At 40.9% G+C, this 15,885-nt stretch overlaps 1 protein-coding gene across 1 annotated transcript in view; it reads left to right on the forward strand.

Moving 5' to 3' along the window:
• Nucleotides 1-14,946, forward strand: part of TAPT1 (transmembrane anterior posterior transformation 1) — a 55,675-nt gene extending 40,729 nt beyond the window's left edge. Inside the window, exons 8-14 of the mRNA XM_040625203.1 lie at nt 1,095-1,175; nt 3,542-3,651; nt 5,735-5,794; nt 6,180-6,248; nt 9,068-9,144; nt 10,912-11,072; nt 12,804-14,946. Coding sequence (XP_040481137.1) covers nt 1,095-1,175; nt 3,542-3,651; nt 5,735-5,794; nt 6,180-6,248; nt 9,068-9,144; nt 10,912-11,072; nt 12,804-13,021 — 776 coding nt within the window. The 3' untranslated portion in view covers nt 13,022-14,946. The remainder of the gene's footprint in view (nt 1-1,094; nt 1,176-3,541; nt 3,652-5,734; nt 5,795-6,179; nt 6,249-9,067; nt 9,145-10,911; nt 11,073-12,803) is intronic.
• The last annotated feature ends 939 nt before the right edge of the window (nt 14,947-15,885 follow it).

A 15,885-nucleotide genomic window follows, 5' to 3' on the forward strand; every position in this document is an offset into this window, starting at 1 on the left:
CTTTACCAGGGTTTCCTATTATCGTGGTTATTATAATCTCAAGATACTTAAGACAATTAAATATGACAGACACTTCTATAGCACCATACCATACTTTCAGAGCTACTTGTTAATCCAGAAATTTCTTTGTAGCAGACGATATTCCATTTTATAGATGTGGAAACTAACACACAGAGAAAGTAATTTGACCTCCCCAAGGTCACCCACACAGATGTCAAGAGCAGAGTTATGACTGTAAACCTCAGATTGTCTCTGTCTGCTCAGCTTTTTCAGTTATGCCTTACCGGCTCCTTACTAACCCTGAGAAGAGTGAAAGCACAACATCTCTTCCTGGAAACATTATCTTTCGTAGTTAACAAAAATCAAAGCAGCATAGTGTCTCGGTTCTCAGAGTATAGCCCATGGAAACCTGGAGGGGCATCCCCGAGACCCTGGAGTGAAGTTCACAAAGTCAAGACTGTTTCATGAGAATACGAAGACATAATTTCTCTCTCACCATGTTGACATTTGTACTGTGGTAGAAAATGGGGGTGGAAGAGCCCTGATGAGCTACCAGAGCCCACCCCCCAGAATGGCTGCTCCCGTAGTCTGCCTCTGGCAAATGCTAGTGGGGATACCGAGTGGAGTGGTGTTCTCATGCTTTGATGGTGTGAGTGGGAAATACTACATTTGCCCTGGAAAACCTTCTGGCCTTTTCTTATACAGTTAAATGTTTGCCTATCCTATAACTTAGCAGCGAGAACACATTTTCACAATCATAGTAGCCAAAAACTGGAAACAACCCAATGTCTGTCAGTAAGAAAACGGATAAACAGTGGGTGGTATAGCCATGCTGTGCAACACTCCTCAGCTATTAAAACAGAAAAAACCACCGATATGTTCGACCGTGTACAAAACTGGAAATTTCCATACCTGAATTATGTCAGTGAAAGACATAAATGCCTTACCAATGTAAGACCATCTTATATATAAAATAGTATATTTATTTTGCAGACATTTATATGTAATTGTACTTGCACCATATTCTGACTAAAAGTTATACATGAACTATATTATTATATTATTTATATACAGTACATATTATTTTTTTTCAGATATTAAGGAACGATTCACAAATTATGTGCTTTTGCTAATAGTGTGTCTAAGAAACATGGAGCAGTTTTCTTGGAATCCAGGTATGTAACTCTTAACAGATACAGTGCCTTCTAATTTTCCTCTTGAACCAAAAATCATTCTTTTACATGGAATAGAGTGAGTATTGCAGATATTCACTTCTCTGCTCCTCGGGTGTTGGAAATAGCTGTTTAGGTGGAGGGGATTGAGCGTGTTCCCCACAGTGTGGTGGGTGCTGGGGTGCCGCACCGGCTAAAGTAGTCTTCAGCCCGTCATTTCCCCTGAAGCTCCCAGCGTCTCTAGAGCTGTGTACTCAGTGGGTGAGTGGACGCTGCCCAGCATTGCGGCCCCTTTGTTTATGTTCTTAACTCCAGCGTACTAGGCTTATCTAAATGCAGTCAGCTCTTCGTCGTTTTCACGGTTCGCCAGAACTTTTGTTCTCTCTTAACATTTGTCTTTTACTCATTCACTGCCTCTTAATTAGCATTTTGAATAAGGGTAAATTGAAAAAAATATAATGTAAGACAGTACGTTTGGTTACTTGTACATCTTTAAATCAAGGCTGACAGGAAGTTGTTGAGAGTCTCTGAATTTTCATCATCCATTCACGCAGCAGGCATTTCCATCAAGCCAGGCACTGTGGCACACGTAGAGTCCTCAGATAGATGGAGGGCCCCCAGGCTCATAGTGGAAATCGGCAGGTAATTATAACACGGTCTGGTAATGCTGAGTGAGGTTGGTGGGAAATAGTCATGTGCTCAGGTGTCTCAAGTAATGGAGAGTTTTTTTAGGTCTGACATTTTTATGCAACCTCGTTCTTTAGGAACGAGATTATACTTTGCATTTTATTTATTACCCTCAATGCCATGCACATTCCAGGCTTTTAATAACTTCTTGTTCATTTATTTTGATTCGTTGCTAGTTTTCAGATAACCTGTGAAAAACCAGAAACAGATATATTAAATTTGAGATATATGATCTTGGAAATATATTTCCAGAAGTTATTTGCTTCTAGAAAGCATAAGATCAAATAATCTATTTTCCAGTGACTTGGGTTCCGGCCTGAATAAATCCAAAGTCTCCCTGACTTGTGGCAGCAAAGCCCTCCTCTACACACTGGGATTCTCTATGCACCTGGATTCTCTGTTTATAACCAAGGCAGCTAACATGGTATCTGCAAGAGGCAGGGTAGCGGGCATGTGTGGCTGGTCCCAGCAGACCTCAGGTGGGATCAGGAATTGTGAAGCAGGGCTGTTGTGCCAAAGGACAGTAATCCTGAGCCTGCTGACCACTGGATGTTTGAAATCCTATTCTCATTTATACTGCGACTTTCAACTAATTACCTTAGGTCTTCTTTATTACTGCTATGGCAGAGAGTGTGATAAAAGGGACACTTAATATTGGTGAACTCATCATTCTTTTACTCTTCAGTTTCTTTAATTTCTTTTCTTAAAATCCAAAATACCATTTCTGGAAGCTTCCTGTAAGTTTCCAAGATCATGAATAACATAAAAATAATACTAGCTATTTTGTGTGCCAGGCACATTGTTCTGCACTTTATCTCCTTATTCTCATAATGACCAAGTATAGAGACTTTTAATTTTGTAGATGAGGAAACTGGAGCTTAGGTCATTAAGAAACTTGCCTGAGATCATGGAACCAGTTAGTGGCAGAGTTTTACGTTGAAAGAAGTTTCCTGATTCCCAAAACCCCAGCACAATGCCAAACCCACTACAACTGTCAGCATTGCTAGCCTGAGCTATATGCTCTCCACCCCGCCCTCCAGGGCCCAGATCGCAAATTGCCTAGGTCCTTGTCGACATGTCTAACCTTTTCTTGCTCGGTCCCACCCTTACATCCTTCTTTAAGAATTTGTTTGCATTTTTTATCAGGTACTTGATACTAAATTGACATTTTAATAAATATAAAAGTGAGCACATTTGACAAATGACATCTGTATGGCAGTGACATAAATGATCAGTATGGTTAAGTCATAGTGATAAAGAGGGAAGAGATTGTTCAGTTGACTTCGGCACATGTCCATGCTAGCTACTTACTGTCACATTAGGCAGCTATAGAATTAAAGGATTTTATGACAAGCCTGCTTCATTAGCCGTCATCCTACCAGTGTGTTGGCTCCATGAAGGAAGCTGGGGCTCTGTTCACCTCTGTGTCCTTCCCCTCAAGTGTTTAGCACAGAGAAAGTACAGAATAAATAGCTATTGAATGAATTATCCTTTAACTTGATCAGATGTAGCTCTTTTGATAATTAATTGAATGCTAGTTTTGTCTGTTATCATTTATTGACAACATTATCGTTTAGTCCTGTGGAGATTTCGGATTTCTGTGGCAGCCTGTGATATTATGGTATATGGTGTTTTGTTCGTATTAAGAGATCTAATTATCTCTTTTTCCTTATACTTTCTAGATCACCTCTGGGTGTTGTTTCCAGATGTCTGTATGGTGATTGCATCAGAAACTGCTGTGGATATTGTAAAACACGCCTTTATCACCAAGTTCAATGACATTACTGCAGATGTATGTATTTTAATAAGCAGTTCAGTGTTTAATATTGACTTCTGTGCAAACTGGTACAGCCACTCTGGAAAACAGTATGGAGGTTCCTCAAAAGGTTAAAAATAGAACCACCCTACGAGCCAGCAATTGCACTACTAGGTATTTATCCAAAGGATACAAAAATACTGATTCGAAGGGACACATGCACCCCAGTGTTTATAACAGCATTATCAATAATAGCCAAATTATAGAAAGAGCCACATATGTCCATTGACTGATAAATGGATAAAGATGTGTGGTGTATGTGTGTGGGGGCACATGCGCGCGCGCGCACACACACACACACACACACACACACACAGGAATATTACTCAGCCTTCAAAAAGAATGAAATCTTGCAGTGATGTGGATGGAACTAGAGAGTGTGTTATGCTAAGTGAGATAAGTCAGAGAAAGACAAGTACCACATGATTTTACTCATGTGGAATTTAAGAAACAAAGCAGCTAAACATAGGGGAAGGAAAGGAAAAATAAGATAGAAACAGGGAGGTAAACTGAGGGTTGCTGAAGAGGAGGTGGGTGGGGATGGGATAAATGAGTGATGGGTACTAAAGAGGACACTTATTGGGATGAGCACTGGGTGTTAACATGTAAGTGATGAATCACTAAATTCTACTCCTGAAACAATATCTCAGTATGTGTTAACTAACTTGAATTTAAACTAAAAAAATAAAAAAATAATAATTATGAAAAGTAATATTTTCTAAAGCAAAAAAATAATGTTGACTTCTGCTTAATATTATAAAGATGTAAAATAAGGCTAGGTTTACTCCATTTATTAAGATAATACTACTACTTTGAAGTTAGAATTATAATTTTAAATTTTTAAAAATTACTATACTACAGAAAGTATGTTATTTCAATATTGAACAGTCCTGGTTCCATACTTTTGGGTGGAAATGTATAGATTGGCCAATAGTTCAGGTTGGAGTAGAGTGTCACTAACTCAGAATCATTATAAATTGTTAATACTATCATAACCTGTTTATTTAAAGCATAGACTCCCAAAGCTTTTCTCTCTGGCTAGATTTTTAAGTATTTTGATTTAAAAATTGATTTTTTTCCCCCTGTGATTATAGATTCCTGAAAAGTTGTAGAGGACAAGAGCCTTATATTGTTTGATGAAAGCACTCAGGAGATTTGCTTTATGTTTCAACCAGCTGTTCTGTGGACTTTCCACAAATAGATGTGTGCTGTAGGCTCATCGTACGCAAAGCCTGGGAGTTCCCAGTGCCTTCCCCATTCCTACCTCAGCCCCAAAACGAATATTCATTTGGACAGTTTCCTAGATTTTATTTGGGTTGTACTTGTCTTACCATGGTACTATTTCAAAAGGCATCGATTTGAAGTCTAATGTGGTTGCAACGGCTGCAATGTGATGATTTGCACGAGAGCTTCTGAATGCTTTCATCAACTTAAATAAGATGTTGCACTCTTTTGTAAAGCACTGATCAAGTAATTTCACTGTTTACTCTCTTGGTTTCCTCAGTGCAAGATGGTCCCCTTTTCATGGGATCATTTCCTCAGCATCTGAAGTCAAAATCAAAAAACGGGATTCAAGTACTTAGTGCAGTTTTTAGTGAAATGACAGTTTCTAGGGCCTTTGTAAATGTTATGTTCTCGAACTCAGTTTTACATCTTGCTTAGCACCCATTGTTTGAATGAGGTGTCATTATCGTTATATAGACAGTAATAATAATCTTTTAAACTATGCATTTAAAATTTCAAAATTATTTTATATGTATTATTCTACTTAAAATAGCCACTCTTCCCCAAATTCTTAACTCTCAGGAACATAATCATTGACTGTTTATCCCTCTTTGAAGAGAAATGTTTAAAAAGCTTGTGAATATAACAGTTGGGGCTGAGGCTGTTTTACCTTTACTGTAGGAGAACAGAGAAGCACTACCCAGATGGCTGCTTGGCTGTCAGCACCTTTTTCCTGGTTAATTATTTAATGTTTTCATCTACAAAGTCAATTAAATCTTTGTATATTATATATTTGCACTATATCACTTAATATTTCACTCTTATTTGTCTTTAGGTCTACAGTGAATATAGAGCCAGCCTTGCTTTTGACCTTGTTAGCAGTCGACAGAAAAATGTGAGCATTATATCAAAGACATAGTCTGAAATTACCTGAACAATGGTTTAATTTAGCATGGAATATTGGTTAAGGGAAAGTTGCATAAACTTCAGCTTCCTACTTATATCTGTTCTCAACACTATGTTTGTAACATATTAAATAATGATAGTACTTAATATTAAATAAGGTATGATTTCTGTAGCATTGTGACAGTTACACAACTTTGGATTTAAAACTTCTTATGAACATTTAGATTTCCACATTTTACTCAATTACATAATAGCTGCCAGGTTCTCTTTTTGTGCATAGCCTCACCCGTTGAGAACATTTGCTGGCAGTAAGTGGAAGTGAACTTTTTCAGTATCATAAATGCCATAAATCGTTCTCTCCTTTCTCTGTGCAGGCATACACTGATTACAGTGACTCCGTGGCACGGAGGATGGGGTTCATTCCTCTCCCACTAGCTGTTCTAGTAAGTTCATACTTTTTTCCCTTTTCTATGATGAGATAGCTGTTATGATAAATATTAATAACTGGGTTATCAAGAAGTTTATTTCAGAAGGACGTGATATAAAAACTAAAGGTAAATGACTTAGAAGGAAATTTTAGGTTATGGTATTATTCTTTTGGATTTTGAGCAGGTCAGTAATTTTAACAGATACTTTATGTAATGGCTTTCCTAGCAATGAGAGTACTCATTTTTGCTTATCCATTTGGCAAAGATTTTTCTTTTTGAACGAAAATGCCAAGTGGTAGTAGGCATTGGTGCGACCACGTTAGCATGTATTAGCGGAGGTGGAAGAAGTCAATCCAACATTTCTAAAAGGCAGTTTGACAGTATTATGCTTTGATGCAGTAATTGGAGCTCTAGGAATTTATCCTAATAAAATAGTTATAAAAGGCACATGATGATTTATAGGCAAGATTATGCATTGCTGTGGCATTTATAATAGTAAAAATTTGGAAAGAAATGAAATGGGTTAAATAAATTTCGGTATGCTCAAATGAAGACATAGTCTCTATCCATTATAGTCATTACTTTTTACAATTTTTCCAAAGTTTTTACAATGAAAATTTTTACTGTTATACTCAGAAAATACATCTATATTAGCACTGAAATGTATTAAATCAATCCAAAAAGTAGTCACCAACTTTGAATATTTTAGTGAATTGCTCAGAACAGCCTTGCAGAACGTCACCAGCCACATCAGGCAGTAATATTGTTAATTAACATTTGCTGGCTGTGCCTGTATTTGATTATGTTCCTCGTTGGCTACCTAGTCTCACATCAAAACAAATGCATCCACCTTTTTGCCAAAGGACATCTAGAGTTCTCCTGTAGATGCAGAGTGTCACGGAAGTCAACTAAGAGGTGTATAAAGAAATTGTAAGTGAAGCCACCTGTGTTTTAGACCAGCTTGCCTGACCTTTTTTAAAGGCTGGAAGATTAATAGCTTTATTGTTATGTAAATTTCATTGCAACTCTCCAGACAACCACATTTATGTTTTCAATTCTGTTAGTAACTTGTTTGTTACATAATAATATAACTTTCTTTTGTTTGGGAAAAGGAACTCCTAGAGTTTTGGAAAAACAGAATATTTTAAAGAGTAAAATTGTTTAAGAGACTGATAAAATGTTAAATTTTTTTACATTTGTTTCCTGCAACTGGAAACATGATACATGAAGTGTAAGGATAAACCTAGGTTGCCTGACTGATTTTTAATTTTTAAAGGATTAGTTAAATGATTGGATTTAAAGGTGGCCCTGCTTTGCCAAATAATAACTATCTAGTAGTAATTTATTTGCCAGAAAACTGTATTCATAATTAGTATGGATTTTTTAATTTAATTTTTTAGAATTTTTCTCTAGCCTTTGTTTTATTCCTTAAATGAGTTTTTATGGTTGTTGTACCAAAAGATATAAGTTTAACTAATAATTGATTAATTAAATGCTCGTGGAGAAGTTCTTGCATTTTCAGAGGGGATCATGCAGTTAGGCAGTGATCCCCAGCGGGTGTTCTCCTATAACGCTGTTTCTCGCAGAGCTCCAAAGTGACCCCATAGCTTTGGCAGCAGCCATCTAGGCGTCTTGAGGAATATTCCAAGGCCTCTTTAAGGCCCACAAGTGGCAGTGTTTCTCTCTAAATGTTACCTTATGTCATAATGAAATCATATCCAGGAAAAGTAAAAGAAATGATGTATTAAGGTCTCATGGAAATTAAGCTTTGGACATACGTATCTTAAAATTACCTAATATTATATCAGATAAAAATGAAATCATTTCCGCTTGAATGCAGCAGTTGGCTTGCCTTTCGTATTAATCAGTAAAACCCTAGAGCCACGTTCACTTCCATCCCAGCTACTTGTACAGCAGGTCAGCTCGCCAGTAGAGCCTGTGACAGAGACAAGACTTCATCGGTCTTCTCATAGTAGACCTTTAGTGAACACGTGACAGTTCCCTCGATCTCTACCCAGTTGTTCTTTTACTAAAAGCATTTGTAAAATAGAGTTTAAAATGTATCTTACGGTATTTATTTAAGACACGCTAGTAGAGTTCCACTTGATGATAACTTAACATTGCTGGATAAGGTCCGTTATTTTCCCAGACTTTCCATTTCCATGTAGCAGCCCCCCAGATCCTGAGGTGTAAACACATTATTAAGCCGAACGTATAACATATAAATATTTTCCAGTGACAGGCCCACCAGATTTATTCAGCACACTTCCAGGGACAATGCTGTGGTATTACTCAGTTTTTTAGAACAGTACAAAGCTCTCTTTTCTCTTTTCTCTCTCTTCCCCATAAGTCACCGTGGGTTCCTAAAAAGAGTCAGGGAGACAAAACAAGAATAAGGCAGTGCTCACTCGGTGGTTCTGGCTGTGGTAGGCACACATGCAGCAAGATGAGTTTATTTGTATTTTCCAGAGTGATTTTTCATTTTAAGAATCAGCTGACTTGCATCTCTGTGAGGTGCAACTAAATGTGTCATTCACAAACCGGGATACGGTGCCTGACTTTAGAGTCCGCAGCAGCTGAACGTGACGGCCGCCGCAGGCACCCTCAGTTTGCCTGAACAAATCCAAACCTACCACAGAAGTTTTCACAAGCAGCCAGGGGTTCATACAAATTGAAAAATCTAGAACTGCTGACTTGGATTTAGACAAAGCCCACAGGAGTGAAACTAAAGTGTTGAAATCAGCATGGAGAAGTCTTTATTTAAATATTAACTAATAACTGTGGTTGTATGTTTTGTTTGTGTGTTTTTGTTGTTTTGGTTTGTTTCTGGCTAGCTCATCAGAGTTGTAACAAGCTCAATTAAAGTGCAAGGAATCCTGTCTTATGCCTGTGTCATACTCTTCTATTTTGGGTAAGATTAACTGTTCTTGAATATGTTTTTGTTTGTACAGTAAAGTATTTATGCAAGATGTAATGGACGTTAATTGCAACCAAATCACCCTCCACCCATTCTCACTGACCCGGGGCTCCCCTAACAGCACATATGTCCAGATGCGTTCGTGACTTGGTGAGATTCAATGAAATATGCTGCTGTTTGGTACTAGTATTAATAGCACTTTAGATTTATTTTAATCTTTAGCGAAATCAGTTAAAGCTCTTTCTGCTTAGGATTTCAGTTGCACTCCTATTTCCTTTCACGATACAATCTGCCATTACAATCAGACATTTTCCTATGTTTAAAATTAAAACATCTTTGACTCAGTGAGTCCATGGGGCTCTCCCCACCGAGGTTTAGGAGTCAGGATGCACCCCCTGCCGCCCCTGCCGGCCATCAGGCCTCTGTCCCTGCCGTGTCCCAAGCCACATCATCAGTACCTTGATTGGTGACTTTGGTTTGACCCTGGGCACAGAGGAAATTGTGTTGAGGCAGGGAGCCCGGGCCTTGATTTCTCCTAGAGCCTGCCCCTTCTTCATACTACGGGGACTGACTGACAGATTCTAAAGCTCAAGGAACCACACCCCTCTCAGTTTTTGACATTGAAAACTGTGCCACCCTGCTTCTCGGGTGCAGATGCTCACACAGCACCCCGAAGTTCTTGGCGTTGTGCCTTGTTCACCAGGGGCTGCGGCTCTAATTGTTCCCATCTTTGTTTGACAACATAGTCTTGTGTGTTTCTTTTGGCCTAAACTAGGAAGTGAGGCATGTGTATGCAACATCAAAAAACCTTTGTTTAGTTACAGTTGTGTGTGTGTGATTCAGCAAAGTGGACATGCGTTAAGCTGAATGACTAAAAATTCACGACCCCCCCACCTCGCCCCTGTGCCCCTCGATAGTCCACAGAGGTACGGCGGCTCACTGACCTTTCCACCCCACTCATTTCTCCTTATTACCTGTATCAGGGTAGTTCCCAAATTACCCTCTCCTCCTTCAAAATCTTTCCCAAACCACCTTGTCCGTAAGACTTCTTTATTCCCTGACCCCACCAAGCCCAGGACTCTCCCTTGAGGGCGAACAAGTCAGAATTCAGTTGGGCCTCTTGGCGCACTGTGCCGCTTTCTCCCCACCGCCCCAGGTTCCGCCTCTTCCCCTCCAGACTTGCCGCAGCTTCTGCCCTCCTCCTGCAGTCAGCACTCCTCAGTGAGCACCTGCTAGGTGCCAGGTACTGGTTCCGGGGCAAGACCAGGGCCCTGCCTTTGTGGCGCTGAAATTCTAGTGGAAAAATAGACAACAACCAGAAAAGCAAATCTCTATAAAGTGACGGTGGGTAGTAAGTGTCGGGAAGAAAAATGGGGTAGTGTAAGGAGATGGAGAACAGCGGAGGTGCCTGCCTCCGAGCCGCTCTTGTGAGCTGGTGTTCATCTGTATTTACTAAATACATTTGTTAATTACAGTGGAAAAATAAATGTTAAATAATTTGGTACCAGGTAAAACTTCTAAGTGGTACAATTTCTTCTTGTAATGAGAACTAAGGAATCGATCAGGCATTTTTCCCTTGTGGTAAAGAAGCCCCAAGGGAAACTTGCCCACCCCAGACTCGGGCCCCTGGCCCCCCTGGCCCCCTGGGCCCACACTCCTCACCTGGCCTCGTGCCTTCTCGTTAGCTGTGGTAGGAAATGGCGTTCTCGGTGATTGAGATGAATTCCATCTCAATGGTTGTTTGTTTCTTTCTGGTTTTAGGTTGATATCCCTGAAAATACTTAATAGCATCGTGCTGTTGGGAAAATCATGCCAGTATGTGAAGGAGGCCAAGATGGAAGACAAGTTGTTTAATCCCCCTCCAGCCAGCGCACCAGGCAAACCACCTAATAAATCACAGAACAAATGTAAACCCTCTCAAGGTACGTTTGGTTCCTTCCATCACTTGTGTGAATCATTTTCCAAAGAGTTAATGGTCTGAATTCTCCCTAGTAAAAAAAATCACTGTTGGGTCGATGTTTTGCAATGCTTTCAAGATTTGATTTCACTTTGCCGAATTGTCTTTTAACGGTTGTATTTTAGATCTCATCGCAGGTACACCTAACGCAGTGCTCTGAGTTTTTACATGTATTCGTTGTCTAGGAAACAATCACTGAGCCCCCGGGACACGACAGGCCCAGGCGCTCCAGAGGCAGCACTGATTCTGACTTGTTGGGGAGATGGGGAGAAAGCGAGGGGGCAGTCGTGCTATAGAGAGAGCTGAAGCCGGGTCGGGAAAGGGAGTGTGGCTGGGAGTCCAGAGCTCCCCCAACCAAGGAAGCAGCACCTTCCTGGGAGGAGCACCAGTGGCGTGTGCCAAGGCCCAGGGCAGGAACCTGCTAGGCATGTCGAGGGACCACAAAGGCCAGGTGGCTGGAGTGGACCCATCCACAGGAGAGGGCCTGGAGAAGCACTCAGGCCACCCTGTTGCCTGCCATGAGGACTGTGGCTTTTACTGTGTGGGAAGGGTCTGTTTCAGGGTTTGGAAGTGCATTTCGGACGAGCGTCTCAGTGTCCATGTAGGGTGTTTTGGAGATCAGGAGACCGCAGGCCAGACGCCATTCAGGAAGGTATTGCAGGACTGACGCGATCCAGCTAACATTTTAAAAGGATCATTCTCCAGCTTTGTGGAAAGGAGACTCAAGGAGAGCAAGCCCAGAGATGGACGCCAGCAGGGAGGCTGCCTGGCTCAGAACAGGGGTTAGTGGTGTGAGCAGGGAGAGCTGGCCAGATTCCAGATAGATCTGGAAGAGCGCAGGATTTGCCGATGAGGTTTCCCAGTGTGAAAGAGAGAATGAAGGATGATTCCAGGGCTGCTGGCCTGGAAGGTTTGGAGGAAGACGCGGGGCACTGATGTAATTTTTCTCATTAGATGGCAGTTCTCTGTCTGTTCCGTATCTGTTCCAATGACTTTTCATTTAAATGGCTTATCTTTAAAATACGTGGAGCCACTGTGTGCCAGGTAATCTATGCGATGCTGGAGACACAGAGATAATAAATCGTGCCCGCGGGGCCTCACACACTGACGGAGACGGCACGAGTGGAGACTCCAGAGAGGGGAGCGGGTCGTCGACAGGCATGGAGGGGACAGGAGAGGCTCCCTTCCTGGAGGTGGTGGTCCTGAACTAAATCTCAGGGTAGAAGAAGCGGGCCTGGTGAAGGGGCCTGTGTTTCGGGCTTCCCGTAGGTGCCGTGCTCAGAGCTGCTGAGGTGACCCTACGGGGGAGGTAGGGTGTCCTGGAGTCCGCTTGCCGCTCACGTCCTGCGTGCGGGAGCCCCAGTGCCAGCTTTCCAGGCAGCAGTCATGTTAGGACTTGGTCACGTAGGAGGGAGCTTGTTAGCTGGGAATTCCGATCTTCCCCAAATCAGGTTGTGGTGTTAGTTGTGTGATGCTATCCGTATAATAGCCCTTCTATAAAATTTTAATTGAGCAAACAAATGGCGTAGCCCCCGAGTTTCCTTGTAAACCACGGCTGCTTCTATGCCCCAGGCTATTCGGTGATGGCTTGCTCTACCTCCGAGTGGGGGTGATGGGCACCTCTTCCCATTACCGCTCCCTCGGTAAGCTTATGTGTATTCCACGTTTCTAATTAGCTGGATCTGTTTTTCCACAGAAGAAAACCTGTCTGCTTCGGTCACCAGCCAGCCTGTGCATCCGAAGGAAAATGTCATACCCTTGCTTGTGGCAAGCAGTTCTGATCAGTTTCTGACGACTCCAGATGGCGATGAGAAGGATATAACGCAGGAAAGCTCAGAATTAAAGCACAGATCCGCAAAGAAAGATTTGTTAGAGGTAGACAGGTTCACAATTTGTGGAAACCGAATCGACTGAACTCTGCGGCCTCTCGTGCCCAAGATGCGGACTCCCGGGCAGGCGACGCTCTGCTTCCGGACGGACGGCTGCAAAAAACGGCACTTAAATATTTATTTAAAAACTTAAATTATTAATGGAAAGCAAATCCTAATATCTTTCTTCCAGTAACGGGGTCTGGCTGCAGGTCAGGTCGCGGAAGAGCAGCGACCTCCAGCCTGGACTCTGGAAACCCGGTGGGTTGGAGGAGCCCCTCCTGCTCGGCAGAGAGCAGTCACTCCTGGGCCTCGCGGGCGAGACGTCAGAACCACTCGGCTTCGTTGGTCCGCGCTTCCAGAACATCCAGTCTTGCCTCCAGGCCTCGTCAGTACAAGGATATACCTGGAAAACTGTGAAGCTTTTACCATGACATGACCTTTCCAGTCCCATACTATTTTCACAAACAGTTTTCAAACTGTACTTCATCTGCCAAAGCATTGAAAAAAAAATAATTAAACTTAAGTCAAGATAAATGTTCTTACCACCAGAATAATCCTTGAAGATGTATCTGAGTTAATCAGAATAAAAGGCTACCTAAAATAATTCATGATGAATAGTAGCATTTTATAGGAAAAAACCCTAAGCCGGTTTCTTTAAAAAATATTCATTAATGAAGGTTGCATCACAGAAAAAATGTTTCATAATTTTTCAGTTTACTCTTCAGAGCAAAGTGTGAGCTGTGTATTGTTCCATTGCAATGGATAAAATAGAAATACCCTTACAAAAAGGCACTTTTTTATACTGAAAAAGCAGAGCAGTGTTAACTTTCCATTAGTTAACTGGTTTCGCTTTAAAACTAATTGCTTCATAAATTGTTACCGTTCAAAGGATTTGGTGTTGAATGGGCTGAAGAATTGTCAGTGTACAAAATCCAAAGGTGTCAACTTTAACAGAGTTTTTTTAAAGTGACGGCTTTAAAGTCAATATTCTAAATGGTTTGGGCAGCGTCTTGCTTGGGCTTATAAAACGCGGGAGTCCGGCTGACAGGAGCGTCCGGGCGCACCTGTGCGGGGGGCGGCGGCCGTGGGTTTGGGCCGCGTGCACGGCTGTCTGGGTATGGCGAGGTGTGTGTATGAACCCTGGGAACAGCAACCAAAAGGTGCTTTTTGGTTTTGTTTGAGATCAAGATTCTGTTTCTGCTTAATTACTAGTTTGTGGCCCGCATCATAGGACAAGTCATTTCCCACCAAGGTTTATCCTGAGAAACCTTCCTGCATTTTTATAAAAGTTTTACAGCGTCTCATTTCAGAATGTGCAGATGCATCTGTCACTTGTCATTTCCTTTGATGGTTTCATGTTGAAGTTCAGCTCTTGTGCTGGCACTTCGGGCATATGATACGCAGAAGGTAAATTTTAGGGGATCCGTCTCTTTCCTGGGTGAAATACAGAGCACGCTTTAATGTTTTGGCTTCTTCGGCTTCTGTAGAAATACGGAAGTGAATCTTAATGTTTTGCATTAACTAAAGAAATATGAAGATTAATGTGCACGTAGGGTAAAAGAGGAAATCTTATCGAAACGCTTTTGTGAAACCAGGAAGTATTTTAAGTTAAATATGAAAAGACTTGTGTTTTGTGTATGTTTCAACAAAGCCCCATTTTAGAATTATTCCTGTATCCATCTCCTTTTCACCACCGAAGGGAACAGCATCCACATGAATGGAATAGTTTGGGGAAACTTTGCCAAACGTAGCCCTGATCAGAGCAAGAATATGACTTGGGTCTATCTTTCAATTCAGCTTGAATTATCTTTTTATTATTGTGTTGTCATTTTCAGAAGATTTCATTTCCTTTGCAGAATCTGTTGGGAGCTCGGAATGATGTTCATTTCTTCTGTTAAAATGGCATTCAGTACTAATTTTATAAGTGCATCTTGTGTGAAACTCAATAAATTCAATTTTGTAATCTTTTTTAAAAAGGTCACTGAATTTATTTTAATAATGTTTACTGTTACCTTTGCTGGAGTAAATTTCCCACTCTGTAATAAGAATTTACTTCTAATTTACAAGTGACAAGACTGTCTAAGTTGAATTCTCTTGGTCTTAATGGTGGCAGAATGTTGGATTTTTGTCCTGGGGGGAAAAAAAGGCCAGTACTTGATCATAGACCATCTCCTATCTCTCAGCCAATGGAGGTACTTGCATTTGACAGGTGTTTTGAATGTCACACGATGTGTTTTTCACATCTGAGAGTCAAGTCAAGATAGTACTTGGCTTTTGAAAAACATTTAAGGCACAACGTAGGTCAGACTCCAGTTAGCTTTTCCTTTGGAACCGAAGCATCAACACCAAGGATCATTCAGGAGCTTGTCCAAATTTTCTTTGTACTTTGTACTTCTGTACTTTGGCCGGTATTTAGACTGTACACTCATTATATGTATACATGGAAGAAATGTGTTGTAATTAGATCCCTAAAACATTTCTGCCACTGCTGCTAACTCAGCAGAGGAGAATATAAATTCGCAAAATCATTTAAAATCACTACATTTTGATATGTTTCGGGTTCGTTTATTCTTCCAACAGGGATTTATGAATCACCTTATGTGTTTCAGGCGGCTTTTCTAAGATGCTGGGATCAGCAATGAATCAGCTCCAGCTCTTCGAGGCAAGACCCATAGTAAACAAGTCCATAAAATAACATCTCCTGGCGACACATTGCCTAATGACCAGAAGACCTTTCAGGTTTATTTCAGGTCTAAAATATGGTTCCTCAACATTTTATAGAAGTCTGATTTTTTTTTCCTATTCTATTTTGTAAAATAGAATAATTATGTATCAGTTTCACAGTACTTCAATAAAATAGAAATAGGATTTTTTTTTTTTTTTTAACTAAAGACTGTCAATTGTCCA

Source organism: Ursus maritimus, unplaced genomic scaffold, assembly GCF_017311325.1.
Source record: "Ursus maritimus isolate PB19 unplaced genomic scaffold, ASM1731132v1 scaffold_8, whole genome shotgun sequence".
Classification (NCBI taxonomy): Eukaryota; Metazoa; Chordata; class Mammalia; order Carnivora; family Ursidae; genus Ursus; species Ursus maritimus.